General features: G+C 47.8%; 1 protein-coding gene across 1 annotated transcript in view; it reads right to left on the reverse strand.

Moving 5' to 3' along the window:
- MTMR12 (myotubularin related protein 12) overlaps window positions 1-15727 on the reverse strand; it is a 51311-nt gene extending 35584 nt beyond the window's left edge. Inside the window, exon 1 of the mRNA XM_004678073.2 lies at window positions 15520-15727. Within this exon, the coding sequence (XP_004678130.1) occupies window positions 15520-15600 (81 nt within the window). The 5' untranslated portion in view covers window positions 15601-15727. The remainder of the gene's footprint in view (window positions 1-15519) is intronic.
- Between the last annotated feature and the right edge of the window lie 688 nt (window positions 15728-16415).

Here is a 16415-nt window from a genome sequence, read left to right on the forward strand (position 1 = left end):
GCCTGGTCCATTATACTCCTGCTATGAGTGAAACCATCCGGTATTTTTCTTTCTCTTTCTGGCTTAGAGATTTTTTTAAGATTTATTTATGAGAGGTCTGCTGCACCACATGGGCCATCTCCCTGATTGGGGACTGAACTTGTTGCAGTGGCTGCAGACAGCTTCACAGTGCTGCACTTCAACCACTTGCGCCACCAGGGAGGCCCCATGAGAGGTCTTCATAAATATCCCAGCAGGAATCAGAGGAACTTATGAATTACTAAGATAGAAAATCTAGGTTGGGGCATTCAATATGAATGACATCACCAAAAGCTCAATCACACTGTGAAATGCTAAAAAGAGAGTCTTCCATTAGAGACCGGCATGTCTGTGCTATTAGTCCAGAAAGACCAGAAGTGGGGCAGCCTGTCTAGCAGCAGTGTACAAGTGCACCAGCCATGACTAGGCCTGGTGTCTCCCACGATCTCATAGCCAGGTTAGCCAGTGTCCAGGCAATATGGCACCTGCCTCTGTACCATCCCCGTTCTCTGGGGCTGGAGCTCCTAATTCTGTCACCTGGTTTCAGAGAAGGGCCCAGACTCCTCCCTTATCTTTTGCTTTTCTTTACCACTAACTTTTTTTTTTTTTAAGATTTGTTTATGCATACAGAACGGGGGTACAGGCCAGAGGTGCAGGAGTGGTGAAAGCAGTCACCAGAGGCAGAATGAGGAGCAGAACAGGCAGATCAACAGAGTACACTGCTGAGGGGAACAGCAGGAGGGACAGGAGGGGTCTGCCACACCATGTGGGTCACCTCCAGGGTGGAGACTGAACTCGTTCTGAAGTGGCTACAGCAAGCTTCACAATGCTGCACTTTAACCCATCGTGCCACCAGGTAGGGCCCACTTTACCACCAACTTTTAAGTGATACTTCCTGACAGTTGCCTATTCAACAATTGGTCTGTCTCATTTCATGAGCTACAGAACATGAGATAAAATTGATTACTGACACCAATTAACTGGCATATTCAATGTGTAGGAAAAAAAGCTTGGTTCTTTAATAAGGAGAACCGGTTTTACTGGTCACAATGACAGACTTTCTCAAACTCCATAAGGTGCCTCAAAACAAACGCATTTGAAATTCAAACTGTCAACAAATGTCTCCATTAAAACCAACCCATGTACTCTGTACCACTACTTCTTGTTATTCTAGTTGGGCTGAGTCAAAACTTGCTATCACAGCACAAAAGACAGCTAGCACTGACTGAGGCACATACAGGCTTCAGATCTAGGGTCTCGCCATGGTCTGGATCAATGAAAACAGCATAAACACAAGCTTAAGTGCAGGACTGGGGTTCTTTGTTGCTCATTTCCTATTTCCACATGTCCGCCCAGCGTTACGCTACCTTTCTGTTTGTTTCGGATTTAAAGAAAGGTAAAGGCATGAATAACAGAGTCTTCCAGTTTCCTCACAGTTTTACTCCACAGATCAAAAGGAGCTACCTCAGTTCCTGCTCCCACTGTGAGGACCAACAATTCCCGGGACCCAAAGCTGCCACTGTCCACACAGCAACTGAGGGTCAAGTACTGAGCCACAAGCTGCCCCATCCGACCGTGTTTACACCAGATGAGCAGTGAGAACTCCCACCCGAACTCCCACCCGTTCTTCAGCAAGCTCTGGCCCCAAGGAGACACACCTACTGGAAGCCACATCCATACAGCTGGCCCAACATCAAAATGTTGTCAATCTGGTCTCTTCCCAGAATATGTTCCTGAGGAGTGGCCCAAAGCACAGGCTCCAAGGAAACTGAGGAGGGACGGTGAGTCAGCACTGGAGTTCTGCATCTGGCTTCTCAAAGCTGTGAGATGATCCATCTCTAAAAGACGCCAATTCATCTCAACAGACAGCTCCCGAGTACAAAATACCAAATGCTGAGGTTAAAAAGATTACTATGAAATGACTTCTGCCCTCATGACATTCACAGACACATAAAAATAAATAACTGGAATGGGAGGAAGTCAATTCACCAAATACCAGGAATCTTCAAAAGATTCCGTCATCTCATTTAATCCTCATTACGCTGTTAACTGCCGTTACTGGTTTCACTTGGAGGTGAGCAACCTGAGGCAAGGGTAAGCGAAGTGGAACCGCGGCCTCAACTTACCCGACGAGAGTCATGCTCTTCTTCTCACCCAAACTGCCTCTGCGTGCTGCCCACATCCTCTCCTGGCCTTCCACACACACTGCTGTGACTGGACTCTCCTTTCCTACATACCTGGAGCATTCCAGCACAGCAAATCCTTTATGATTGTAAGCTACGATGGGACACAGAGCAAACACCCGGCCACATCCAATGGGGGTCAGAAATGAGACTGCCATCCTTTGAAGAGTCATTAAGCCACATGACATGAGCAGAAATGAGTTCCAGGTCTCCGGATGTTCCTCCTCAAGTCTCCTTTCTCAGTAGATCATCCCTCCTCTTCTCAAAACCTGTGTCCTTTAGGTGAACTCTCCCACTCGCAGCATTTCCAGTGTAACCCCTGGACTGACCCAATCTATCACCTCCTGGTCGTGTCCATCACTCCTCTGACAATCACCACCCACACAGCTCAAATCTTCTGCAAAGCTTTCTTTGAGCCAATCCCCTTCCTGTATTGCAGTGACTTCCATAACCTCTTACTTTGTCTATTTCCCTAACCGCTGACCTACACTGGCCTTAACTACTAATATACAACTTCTGACAGAAAAGTAAATTATCAATAAAAGTCTGCCAAAAGAATGTACAAATGAAAACATACAAATAAACAAATATTCTTGATTCTGGTTATATTCTTTCTCCAGGCATGGCTCTGGAGAAATTAAAGAAAGAGCTCTGTTGAAAATATCTACCTAACCTTCCCTGGTGGTGTAATGGGTCAGGATGCAGCACTGCAAGCTAGCCGCAGCCTCTTCAGTGTGAGTTTGATCCCCAGCCCCAGAAGTGACCCACATGGCGCGACAGATCTCTCCTGACCGGTCCACTGCTCCCGAGCAGTGTACTTTGACAATCTGCCCATTGTGCTCTCCACTCTGGCTCTGGTGAATCCTCTTACCCCCTGCACCTCTGGCCTTGTACCCCAAATCTGTATGCATAAATAACATAAATATTTTTTAAAAAGATTTACCTAGATTTGTCTACCTAACAGTATGATTAGTGCTAGGTATTACTGAATTATTATCATATCACACTTCTTGCTTAGGTCACTTTCTGAAATACCTTCTGGCCTCTTTGATAGTGGCAGGGGCTTATGCAAACCAGACTTAAACCTGAAGCCGTATCACCGAGGCTACACTAGAGTCTAAATGAGTCCATGTACTGTCTAGTCTCAGGAACCGGTTTCCTGGAGCTGACTCCCAGGACTGCTGGCCGGCTCCTGGTTGGGGGCTCTGCTCCTTCAGAACCGGTGCCAAGCAGACTCTTTCCCTCTGACAGCACGGCCAGGTATTGGCCCTGCTACTGACCACAGCTCAACTCTACTTAACCAGACACTAACTTGCAGGTACATGCAAGAATTACTGACAATGAACCAAGAGCAGCATCTGAAGCCAGGAGAGCAGGCGTGTAGTAAGAGGCGACTGACAACTGTCTGGGTGACAGTCCCAGATCGCACGCAGTGCTGCTCAGGCCACTGCTCCTTAAGACAAGGACTCAGCTATTTACTGTTACTGAAATAAATGCTACTTACTCGACACACAGATCAGTTCCTGGCAGTAATAAATGCCCATCTCTGGGCTAGTTGGAAACTCTGAAGGGCATTCCAGATGAAGCATCTATTAGCCACAAAAATATGGATGTCTAGCTTAAACACTTAAAATAGAATTATTTTGCTGGTCTCACCATGTCCACTGTCATATGTTCCATGGTGTTTATGTTGTCAACAGTCCTGGTCAAGAATTCTCAGCTCCACTTTACAGCTAAAGCCAAGGAAGTGCCAAGAGGTTAACAACGTGCCTCATCTAGCTACGTAGGTGGTGAAGTCGGAACTCCTTCTGGAGAGTTCTGACACCAAGTTCAGTACTTCATACTCTAGAGCTTTTGATAACAAAAGCTTTGTTAAGACACAATCCACACAGCATACAGTTCACCGGTTTACGGTGGACAGAAAAGTCAATGGTGCTTAGTATGTTCAGAGTGGGAAGACCCTCACCAAAGTCAATTTTAGACATGCTCATTGCCCCCTAAGGAGCCCTGTTAGTACCTCTTAGCTATCACCCTCATCTCCCCTGCTCCCCTGCTCACATGGACCCAGCTCTAGGCAACCACCAACCTTAAACTTTTTCTTATTACAAAAAAATAGCACCAAGTTCCCTTCTAACTGTAACTAATCTCCAGGACAAAGCAATAGGCAACAACTTTGATGGTACCCCCAGCCCAAACAGCCACTTATGGGTCCACTCTAAAAGCTGTCTTTCACTGCTTTCCCCCTTGCTTCAGATTTCTTTTATAGATTATTTTTTTAAGATTTATTTATTTATGCATACAGAACTGGGGTACAGGCCAGAGGCACAGGTGCGGTGAGAGGATTCACCAGAGACAGAGTGGGGAGCAGAACAGGCTGACTGACAAAGTCCACTGCCAAGGGTAGCAGCGGGCGGGTCAGGAGAGGTCTGCTGCGCCATGTGTGTCACCTCCGGGGCGGGGATCGAACTTCTGCTGAAGTGGCTTTAGCTTCTTAGTGTTGTGCTAAGGGAGGGACTACAGATTTGTTTTTAAAGGAAGAACTTGTTCACTAAGACCTAAGCTAAATCCTTCCCTCTATTTTGACAGCTCATCACTTATTGAGCAGCAAGTGAAAGCATTACTCATTCATGCTCCTCAGCAAGAATCATCCTCACCAAGCCTTTGAACAATCCAAACACTATCAAATTCTCCCCGGTCAGGAACTTCGGCTAGAGAGGAAGTAGCGAGACACAAGCACCAGTATAAGCTCAGAACCCTCCGTTCCCCAGCTTGATACCAATAACAGGGTCTGCATGCAGGGTCTGGGTGCAATAAGGAGCTGTCTGAAGAAGCAAAGGGCAGCCAGAGACACATCACAGGGCACAAATGGGCATAAGGCAGTCATGCAGGCCACTGGTGTGCCACACTATGTGCCTTGGCGACAGCTGAAAGGAACAGTCTAAAGCAGACGCCCATGCCAACACCGACTATTAGGCGCGAAGACGGAGGAAGATTTGGCGAGCCTCCGAGACCTAACAACTTCCCAACCCACTCTCCAGAAGCAATGAAGCCCTTGCAGGAACACTCGCATCAGCTACCTTCTCAGCAGTCCTCTGGGATGGGTGGCTGGCACCCAGTCCTGCCCAGAAGGACATTACTGTCCTGCTGGAGGAACAAGACCCACGCTACCCACGCTATGCTCGGGAGTGCCACTTCAGACCCTGCACGCAGACCCTCTTATTGGTATCAAGCTGGGGAACGGAGGGTTCTGAGCTTATAATGGTGCTTGGGTCTCATTACTTCCTCTCTAGCCGAAGTTCCTGACCGGGGAGAATTTGATAGTGTTTGGATTGTTCAAAGGCTTGGTGAGGATGATTCTTGCTGAGGAGCATGAATGAAAGTAGAGAGGGCAGCATTGGGCCATTACCAGTAAGAAAGGTGCCAGGTGGCAGCTGGGGGCCTCGGGGCCGTATCACTTAAGCAACTGATGTGACACCAGCAGCTGCAGAGACACATGGCACTGCCCTCTGTGCCCCGCCCCCCACCCCGCTGCTCCTCCGCCAGAATTGCTACATAAATAACAGGGAAGTGTATTATCCTAAGGAGCAGCTACAAGCCTTGGCGCAGCTTCTTCATGGTGTTTGAGCAAGAGAAAACAGGAATCAACAAGAAGGAACGGACAGGATCACGGAGGACCACATGGAATGGTGACCATGACGTGACAGAGAGGAGGGGACAGTCACGCACATCCCTGCAGAGCACCTGGAGTCTACTCTTCAGAAATCACCTTCCCTAGTACCCCGGTCCACACACTTTATGCAAGCATTGAGGACTGACGCCCTGACCGCCTGGTTCCTGTGAGCCCCTGGGCCCTCGTGCCCATTTAAGAAAACATTTTTAATAACAACATTGAGCAATGTTGAGTATCTGCTATGTATCATGTAAACTGGGTAGAAAGGTTATTTGTTCTCATGTTCAAAATAAGCCTGCAGAGAGATGGCTGGGCTGGCCAATGTGACAGGCGAGGAAAGAATGGGGAGCAGAACATGAAGTCATGCTGGTAAGTGGATTTCAAGGGGTTAGAGCAAAACTGGAATTCAATTTATGTCTGGGAAAAAGGCAGGAACACAATGAGACTTTTGATCCAAAAAACGGGGCTCATTACCTTCACCAAAGTCTTCCCAGGGATTTTCTTTTTGATTTTAAAGATTTAGTTATCTTTGCATAGAAAAACAGGAGTGCAGGCCAGAAGTTCAGGGTGGGGAAGCATTCACCAGACAGACTGGGAAGCAGAACAGGCAGATCTACTGAAATACACTGTGGAGGGGAGCAGCGGGCAGGAACAGCAGAAGAGGTCTGCTGCACCACACATGATGGGTCAGCCCCCGGCCGTGGACTGAACTCTGGTAATAGCTGTGGTAGTGCTGAGATTTAACCCCTAGGCCATCAAGTATTTTTTTTTTAAGATTTATTTATTCATTCATATAGAACTAGGGTACAGGCCAGAGATGCGGAGGGTGAGAGGATCACCAGAGACAGAGTGGGGAGCAGAACAGGCAGATGGACAAAGTACACTGCTGGGGGGAGCAGCAGGCGGGTCAGGAGAGGTCTGTGGATGTGGATCTCCTCCTGGGCAGGCAGGAATCGAACTCATGCGGAAGTGGCTTTAGCTTCTCAGTGCTGTGCTTTAACCCACTGCGCCACCAGGGAGGGCCCCGTATTTTTTTTTTTTTAAGATTTGTCTATTTATGCATACAGAAATGGGATACAGGCCAGAGTGCAGCGGCGGTGAGAGGATTCACCAGAGACAGAGCGGGGAGCAGAACATGCCCACTGACAAAGCACACTGCTGAGGGGAGCAGCGGGCAACATAGGAGAGGTCTGCCGTGCCATGTGGGTCACCTCCAGGGTGGGGGATCTCACTGAGGTGGCTGCGGCCAGCTTGCAGTGTTGCATCTTAACCCTTTGCGCCACTAGGGAGGGCCCCCTCTCGGGTATTTTTAAGCTGTCTTAGCAGAAACAAAAGCAATATACCCAGAGGCTCAGGACCAGTGACTGAAACAGCGGTAGACAGTCTGTCACAATGGGCAGGAGATCTCAAAACAGTTCACCACAGTGGCCAGGGTCCCACACACAAGCCCTGCCTCCCTTGCGGCTGTAGGCCTCATCCCCAAGGAGGACAGCCCTGAAAGGCTGTGCACCAGCCAGCTCTCCCAGGAATGAAGGTTACTGCACTAGAAAAGCACTGTCCGTTTTATTTTAGAAAAGGCATTTACATGTGAAAGCACAACAGCATGGCCTTGCAACTGCCTTTGAAATAGATAAGCAGAGCAGGTCCTCCCAGAGGTAATTTGATTTTACTTATTCATATCTTAAGTAATCATTAAGCAGGTGTGATTAATGGACACAATTTGGCTTCTCTGGCAGAGAGATTAAGTAGAAATCAGGGAAAAGGAAACATGAGCCCACAGAAGGAAACTAGCAAAATGTCAAAGGCAAATATTACCAATGAAAAAACTCAACTTGTTTCAAAAGTGTTCTCATTAGGCTGGGATTTTACACATAATCATATCATTTTCATTTGTATAAAGGAACAAAGAAAAGAGGAAGAGAAACTTTTAGAGGCAGTGAAAAATACTCTAAGAATAAGTTTTCAACCATACATTGAACCTTCCTGGCACAATATGTTGGTAACAACCACAACAACCAAGGCTCCGCTTTCAATAATACCTCAGCCAGCAGGGGTTCTGTATTCTAAGACTAATGACAAAGCACTTCGTGAAGCATTCAGATGGCCCTGACCAAGAGCGAATGAATCTTAGCAGCAGCAGCCCTCACCCACGTGATACCATGACAAGAGACCTGCTGCGGCCTCGACACGCATAGTCAGTTATTACTCACACGTGTTCACCTGTGCCCATCAGATACGGTGTTGTGTTGTCACTGTTTTCAGGCAGGAACATAGCTGTGCTCTGAGGCCTCACGCACAGCTAGCAGGGAGAGGGGCCAGTCGTGTTTACTTTCCTTAGCGCTGTGAGGCTAGCTAGCCTAGGGAGGTATGCAGAGAGGACTCAAGGAGGGGTGAGGCCCTGCTGTCCTTCCACCTCGCCCTCCTAGATTCCCTCTCCACTTTCGCCTCCCCAATTCTTCCCCCAAATCAACAGGAGAAGTTATGAGAGGAATACCAACTCAATCCTACCTCCCCACCTCTGTCAAAAGGCCTATACTATAGGATTCATTAAAGCCTCAAGCCTACTGTTCTTGGTGTCTGAAAACACTTCAGAAGTCACAAGAGGAAGTTGAAAAACTGAGGGTGGTTCCCATCTGGAAAAAAATCCAAAGTAGATGCTCCACTGACACCATGTTCTAACACAACCACACTCGGGTTATCCACTTTCACAAACCTGGTATGAACACAACCATATGATATAGACACACAGACACACCAACATGTGGGAATAACTGCTTTGCTCAGGGTGGCATAACTAAGGGCAAGTTCATTTTTCTAACTTCTAAAGCCTGCAAGGGTATTACATTGTCCTTATCATAAAAGTAAGTTACACATCTTAGAGTGATTTTTTTTTAAAAACTGCCCCCTTAACATCCAACTCTCTCCAAGGAGGCTGTCATGTAGGATAGATGAATGTGGAATTATTCCAAGATTGTCATGCATTCTGTTGAGGATGAGGATGTGTGCAGACGAATTTTAAATTTCTAAGGAGGCGATTTCCCCACAGCCTATGATTTTGATAACAACCCTGGCTTCCAAATTAGAGACAGAAGTCAGATGCAGAAGAGCGGTGGGCTCTGAGGTGGGGGTTGCTGGTGGCAGCGCGTTGGTCAGGATGCAGGAAGTGCTGCTCGCCTTGGCCTCAAGACATCTTCGGCTGCTCCATCTGCTGAAGTCCTGTGGTGTTGGATATGACCCAGGGAGATGCCACAGGAAGCGCATGCAGAGGAGAAAAGCGGAAGCTTTGGGCAGATCATTGGGCTAAAGCCACAGCTAAGAAAGTGATCGCTTCAAGAGCACTTTTTTTTTTTAAAGATTTATTTATTTATTCATACAGAACTGGGGTACAGGCCAGAGATGCAGAGGGTGAGAGGATTCACCAGAGACAGAGCGTGGAGCAGAACAGGCAGATCTACGAAGTACACTACTGAGGGGAGCAGCGGGCGGGTCAGGAGAGGTCTGCCGCGCCCTGTAGTCACCTCCGGGGCAGGCGGGAATCGAACTCATGCGGAAGTGGCCTAAGCTTCTCAGTGCAGTGCTTTAACCCGCTGCGCCACCAGGGAGGGCCCCCAAGAGCACTTTTAATGTTCTCTAAAGGTCTGTTATATTACAGTCAATGACTTCTAAACTTGAGGAGAAAAAAATCTGTCCTCAAAAAATCAGTCTGGAATGAAGAAAAAATTATAGAGGCTTTAAACAAAAGTCACACATCTAGATGTTGCTTGGAAGGGTATCTTTTATTAACTGCTAGAACTGAGGAAGAAGGTCTATTTTTAGTACAAACCAATCTCATCATCAATTCATCAATGTCATCAAGTTAGTGGTCTGGTACAACTGTGTTCCACCTAAAAATACTCTCACTGATTTCCTGTTTTATATCCCCAGAATCTAGAATAGTACCTGATAGCAATAGGTGTGAGTAGATATCTGCTGAATCAACTGTATCTCCAAGGGGCCCTATACCCAGTCGCAATCACCTGGTAGATTACCTAACAAAAGCTGAGAGAAATCACTAGAGAGCATGAATAAGAAAGCAGCTGGAACTGTAAATATGTCTCACTGCTGCCAGTGCTTGTATATGTGAATGGGAAGCTAAGACCCCGCTGGGATCAGACACCCACTGTGCTCAGTGTAAGCACTGAGCAAAGGCATTAAACCTCTATGGTCACTTTCCACATCTTCACACACAAAAGGGACAATAATAATAATATCCACCCCATCTGATAGCTGAAAGGATAAAATGAGATGCACAGTTCCTGGTTCAGAAGTGCCTACGAAGTTTTAGTAGTTCACACACACACACACACATACACACACAGGAATACAGAATATAGGCTGTTAGGTTCACTTCTGCCCACCAAAAGAAATGGGCTGAAGTGAGGACTAGGCAATCTAATGCATTATTTTCCCTGATGGATAAAAGAAAAGAAAAAAACCAGCACGTAAATCTGGATTTGGACCCTTCTCATCTCCATCTCTCTTCTTACCTTTTCTCCCACTGCTACATAAAACCTTTCTTGAAAACTAGGTTCCAGTGTTCTGCAAAACCACTGTGCCCCTGGGAAGGACATAAGAATAGATTATATTTTCTCTTCCAAATCTGCAAATGAGTACTGAATAAACAGTTGTACATTCAAGTCACACACTGACCTTAACACTACCAGAAAATTTGTCAGCTGTATCTGGATACCACACAAATATGGACAAAGTACAACAGACCCTAGACGTTGGATTTTTTCTGGCTTTAGTTTCTGAGACCAACACACACGCTCCTTGAAGCTTCAATTCAACTCCCTTATCACAATGGAACAGGCGTCTTATTAAATCGGAACTTCCTCTTAGGACCACCTAATGGTTCTTTACTTACAAACACCAAATATTTCAGACACCAAATATTTCTTATCACAGTGCTTACAACTTCCAGTAAAATGAGCTGAAAACTGACAATCCTGAAGATCAAAAATACCACTCAGCACCAAAGAAGGTGACTAAGTAGAAAAGCGTCTAAAGGCCCTTTCCTTGGCTCTTCAAGAAACTTCTCCCATTGTGTGTTCCTGTAATGAAGGGTCTAGTTTAAAACGACATTATGGATTAACAACTGACATGCAAAAGCATGTACATATATATTTCTGGTGAACAAGGCCGATTACAAAATATGCTCAGCAATATGAATCCCATTTTGGCAAAAAAGAAAAACAAACAAACAAACAAAAAAAAAAAACCAACAACCACATATATACACACACCTACACACATATCTGATAGGACACACTCCAAATTAATAAGCCTACGAATTTTCTTTTAAAAAACTTTTTAGCATATGTGAAATTCTCCTATTTTTCTATAATGAAAACTTATGGTTTCTGAAATAATAACTTAGACACATGATTTATTTCACAGGAAAAAAGAACCTGGTACCCACAACTACAACCAAATGCCTCCCAGAAGAACCCAATACCCAGTGGTTCCCTTGCACAGAGGACAGCCTTGCAGCCTGCGCCTGGGACTATACTGGAACAGGGGTGCTGTCCAGGTACCCCAGGACAACCCCATGTGTCTCCCTCCTGTCTGCCTTCCAAAGTCATCAGCTGCCCACTCACTAGTCAGCTGCCCACTCACTTTATGATTTTTAATCCTCTAGGCAGAGCTCACAAAACATGCCCAAAGGTCTTAAAGGTCGTTTTTGTTTGTTTGTGTCATAAAGATTTATTTGTTTATGCATAAAAGAATTGGGGTGTGGCCCTCCCTGGTGGCGCAGCGGGTTAAAGCACAGCACTGAGAATCTAAAGCCGCTTCCTCAGGAGTTCGATTCCCCGCCTGCCCCGGAGGAGACCACATGGCGTGGCAGACCTCTCCTGACGCCCGCTGCTCCCCTCATCAGTGTACTTCATTGATCTGCCTGTTCTGTTCTCCACTTTGTCTCCGGTGAAGCCTCTCTCCGCCCCTGAGCCTCTGGCCTGTATCCCAGTTTTATATGCACAAATAAATAAATCTTTAAAAAAAAAAAGAATTGGGATGTAGGCCAGAGGTGGGGGGCGATGGGGGGAATGGAAGGGGTAAGAGGATTCACCAGAGACAGAAAAGCAGAACAGGCAGATCTACTGAAGTACACCGCTGAGGGGAGCAGCAGGGAGACAGGAGAGGTCTGTGGCACTGTATGTGGGTGGCTCCCTAGCCAGGGATCAAACTCAGGGAACTCAGGTGTCAGAGCTGATTGCATGGTAGCACTGAGATTTAACCCCTACACCACCAGAGAAGGCCCATAATTCAAAGTTTTTACTTTCACATTCACTACTTTAGGTGAATCAATGATAAAAGGGCCCAAGTTAGAAGTTCCAGAGTTTTTAAAAGTAAGGGAGTTAACTACTATGCTAATTTTAGGTTGTCCAGGCCAATTCTTTCTGGTCATATGAAAAAGTAGTAAGTCAGTTGGTTTCAAAGCATCATCTTCAGACACTTCGTCCAGTTAAGCACTTCTGCTTTTAACAAAGTGCTGACTCTGGCTAGACTCTCTGATGTACTAGGGGCAGCGGCTGTAGAACATTCCAAGATCTGACCAGACAAGAACAGGTACATTGCCACCACAGGTGTCATCACATTGTAAGGTGTGATAGTTGTTCTGGCAGTTCCAGATCTACCAGGAAAAAAAAAAAGAAGTCTGAGAAATTGGAATTTCCCAGCTAACAAAAGCAAAGTATTTTCAAAGTTCAAGGAAGACAGACTGTAAGAGGGGGCCCCCAGGAAAAGGGGTGGTTCCAGGTTCCCTGCTCAACCCAGGAGGAGGATGGAGCTGAGCAGGGAGAAGAATCTAGAGAGGAGACTGAAGAGGATGGAAGCATGATGGAGAGCCAGGAGGAGACCTGAGGGAGGCACGTGGAGCAGAGAGATATATGAAGAAGCTTCGTCTTGTTTCTTGGTGCTGGACTGGTTGATACAGATGTGGGTGAGAGACCCGTGTGGCAGCGTTTATCCTGATTTTGAGTTAGCCCCTTTCCTCCTAGACTTGCTGACCTTTTCCCATGGGTCCCGGCCAGAAGGTGCTTTAGTCTTGCGCAGCTTTCAGGCCTTGCTTTGGGCCAATCCCTTTTCGGTGGACTTTTACCCATCAGGGGATGGGTAACTTCGGGTGTTTGATTTAGAAAGTGTAGTCTTGGGCCTCCCTGGTGGCGCAGCGGGTTAATGCACTGCAGAAGCTTAAGCCACTTCCGCATGAGTTCGATCCCCGCCTGCCCCGGAGGTGACCACATGGCTCGGCAGACCTCTCCTGACCCTGCTGCTCCCCTCAGCAGTGTACCTCGTCGATCTGCCTGTTCTGCTCCCCGATCTGCCTGCTCTGCTCCCCACTCTGTCCCTGGTGAATTCTCTCACCCTCCGCATCTCTGGCCTGTACCCCAGTTCTGTATGCATAAATAAAAAAAAATCTTAAAAAAAAAAAAAAGAAAGTGTAGTCTTTATGTTTGCTATTTTGCACACTGATTGTATTAAAGTTGTTTTCCATTAAAGGCCTTATATGTTTTATCTTGATGTGGCGGGTGGCAGAAACTATTTAGAGCAGGCAGGTTTGGGGTTCAGGGGTGTCCTTCTCCCTGCCTTGTAACAAGACCATCAAGGCAATAAAATTGACGGCCAGACGAGGGGAAGAAGGAACAGAATGACAATTTTCAGAAGGGTGCTGTGGGACTCTTCCTTCGGAGTGAGTCAAGAGAAGGTTAACAGACTCACAGCTCAGCTGCACATAGCTACACCTCAAAGTCTGTGATTCCCCTATCTTTTAAAAACCACCCACAATTTAGATCACAGTCTTAACCTCTGTTACAAAATACTTTCAGAGACAGATTACAACAAAGAAGCAGTGCCTACCTTGCATTATTTTAATGCAAGAGAACAAACTGCCAACTAAAATAAAAGGATCTGAAAAATGTGACCACTTCAGGCTGAACCACTCCCCTTCCCTAACTATCCCTCAAAGGATATACACCAGGCACTGTGGGCAAAGCACGAAAACAAGTCTAATTACAACATGTGCACTTGGTGATGAAAAATCTGAACATTCTTGAACATTGGCCACCTTTCAGAAGACTCTCCACTCTGTGCTTAATCTCACTGAAGACGAAAGGTTAAAGATTAGCTGTACTTCAACCAACACTCAGTCAAACAAACACAAAAAAACAAAGAGAAACTGACCACATTACTTACTTTTGCTGAAAATTCAAAATGACCCTGCCTCCTTATCAAGCCTCCACAGAGGAAGTGGTTAAAATTAAGACTAAAAATAAGACCCATTTGAAGCATTCTCTCCACGGAAGAAAACACACACGTTCTGAATGCGAAGATACATATGCAAAGGTTTCCTGTGCTTGAGTGTCTTGCAGAAGCAGTTCCAGATCAAGATTGCTCTTCCACAGCCCACCTGCCTTTGCTTTACAGACGGAGGAGGGAAGACTTGTGGAGACAACCAACTTGGTAGAGCTTGTGATGGTGTTGGAGAGAGGGAGGAGAAAGAAAAGTCAAAGCAGGAATCCAAAACGAAAACACACCTAATTGGGCACTGGGACTGGGAGACCAAAGCTCAAAGCAGCCCTGGCCTACCTGGGTAATCCCCTCGCCTATCCTATCACTCTGCCTCACCCACAGGGTTTTGCTGCAGGGCTGGGCTTCCTGGATGTTCCTCCAACATTCCAGATGCTTTCCTCTATCTGTACTACTCTTCCCAAGCATCTTTGCACAAATGTCACTGAAGCAAGGAGGAAACGCGTGCCTTTTCTTTCCTGTGACACTTAACACTTAATATACCATCTAATCACTTACATGCGTCTTATCTATTGTTTACTCCTCTCTCCCTCCAATAAGCTCCAGGAGAGCAAGGATCTTTGTTTTGCTCACGGATGCATAATCTCAAGCGTGTTGAACAGTGCCTGGCACAGAGTAAGAGCTCAACAAATATTTCCTAAATGAATGAATTGAACTTCTCAGTAAAATTCCAGGAGGAAAGCAAGAGTGGTGAGGGGGATGAAGTAAAAGGGGGGCGGGGCGGTGGAATGAGCCCCGCGGCGAAGGACAGAGCACAATTCATAAGAAAAAGGTAGAGACCAGGACCGACCCACCGCGTGCACCCCGCTGCGCACAGTATCCCGCCTGCAGCAGCAAACAACACTGAAAAGCAGCAGCAGGGACCCGACAGTGTCAAGTCTCGCTGGGAAATTTCAAGGGCAGGGCAGACTCAGCCGCGGGACTGGCTCTCGGCCGGCCCTCACCGGGTCCGGACCACCCCGCCTCCGCTCCCGCGCAGCCCTGAACCCCAGTTCCTCTCCAGCGATGGCAGAGGCGCGCCGGGCCACGCACCACCCCCACTCCGGCACTTCACCTGCCGGCCCGCGAGCCGGGCCCCACCTCGGGCACCTGCCTGCCCGCGCCGGGGTCGCCACCGCGCCAGAGGGGACGCCCCAGCACGCCTCCCAAAGCCTCGCCCGCCCCCCAAAGCCTCGCCCGCCCAGATCCCCCCTCGCACACCGGCACCCAGCGCCCACGCCGGCACCGCACAGATGGAGCTCCCGGCGCCCCAGCCGCGGCCGCTCCACCCGACGCCCAGCCCGCGCGACGCCCCCTCACCTCGGGGCGCACATAGGACACGAAAGAGGGCTTAGGCGCCTTGGTGCCGCCGCCACCGCCGACTACGCCTTTCCCCAGCATACCGCCGCCCTAGGAAGCAGCGTCGCGCGGGAGCAGAGGCGGCCGCTCTGGCTCCGGCTCCGCAGCGGCGGCGGCCACCAGCGCTGGCGGCTGGGGCTCCTCCCATCCCCAGCGCCGCGGCGGCCACGGCGCCGCCCGCATCCGGCTCCGCCGCTGACAACACTGGCCCCGCCCAGCCCGCGGGCTCCGCCCACTCCGTGCGCGTCCCGGATCCTCTGGATCGCTGGGCCGGAGGCCACGCCCCCTGTCCGCGGTAGGTAGGTCTGATGGGCGGAGTTTCACCTTCCAGGATAGGCTCCACTTTGCGACAAAGCCCGCCCCTCGTCGCTTTTTGATTGGCCAGAGGCGCGGCCGGCCGACACACAAGCTAAGCCCATTCTTAAACGAAGCTAAAAGGAGGCTTTCCTTGACCAATCCAGAGAGAGTTCTTTCCGGACTCCCCGGCAATTGGTTAGTAAGAATGTCTGTCGCCCAATGAGCCTGCGGTCTCTAAGTTATGAGCCACTAGGTTTACCGCTGTGACTCTGCGCTTTGGAATAAAATTTTCAAATGTATGATGCATTCTCTTTCACCGTATCCATAGCCAAATCTATTATCAGGGTTATTATTTTAAATATCAACAAAAATGAGGTTTTGGGAGTGGGTGGGTGGGGACAAAAAAAGAGACAACCAAAAGCTTAACTGCTACACAGGAATAGGTTTGACTATTTAATCATAAAAGACCTTGTTGATTTTATCTATGCAAACCATGTTTTACTTCCTGTTCCTAATAGACTATCAAAAGCCCTTAGTAGGTCTATTTTGTCCACTCTCCC

Source organism: Condylura cristata, unplaced genomic scaffold, assembly GCF_000260355.1.
Source record: "Condylura cristata isolate star-nosed mole 26May11 unplaced genomic scaffold, ConCri1.0 scaffold00007, whole genome shotgun sequence".
NCBI classification, from domain to species: domain Eukaryota; kingdom Metazoa; phylum Chordata; class Mammalia; order Eulipotyphla; family Talpidae; genus Condylura; species Condylura cristata.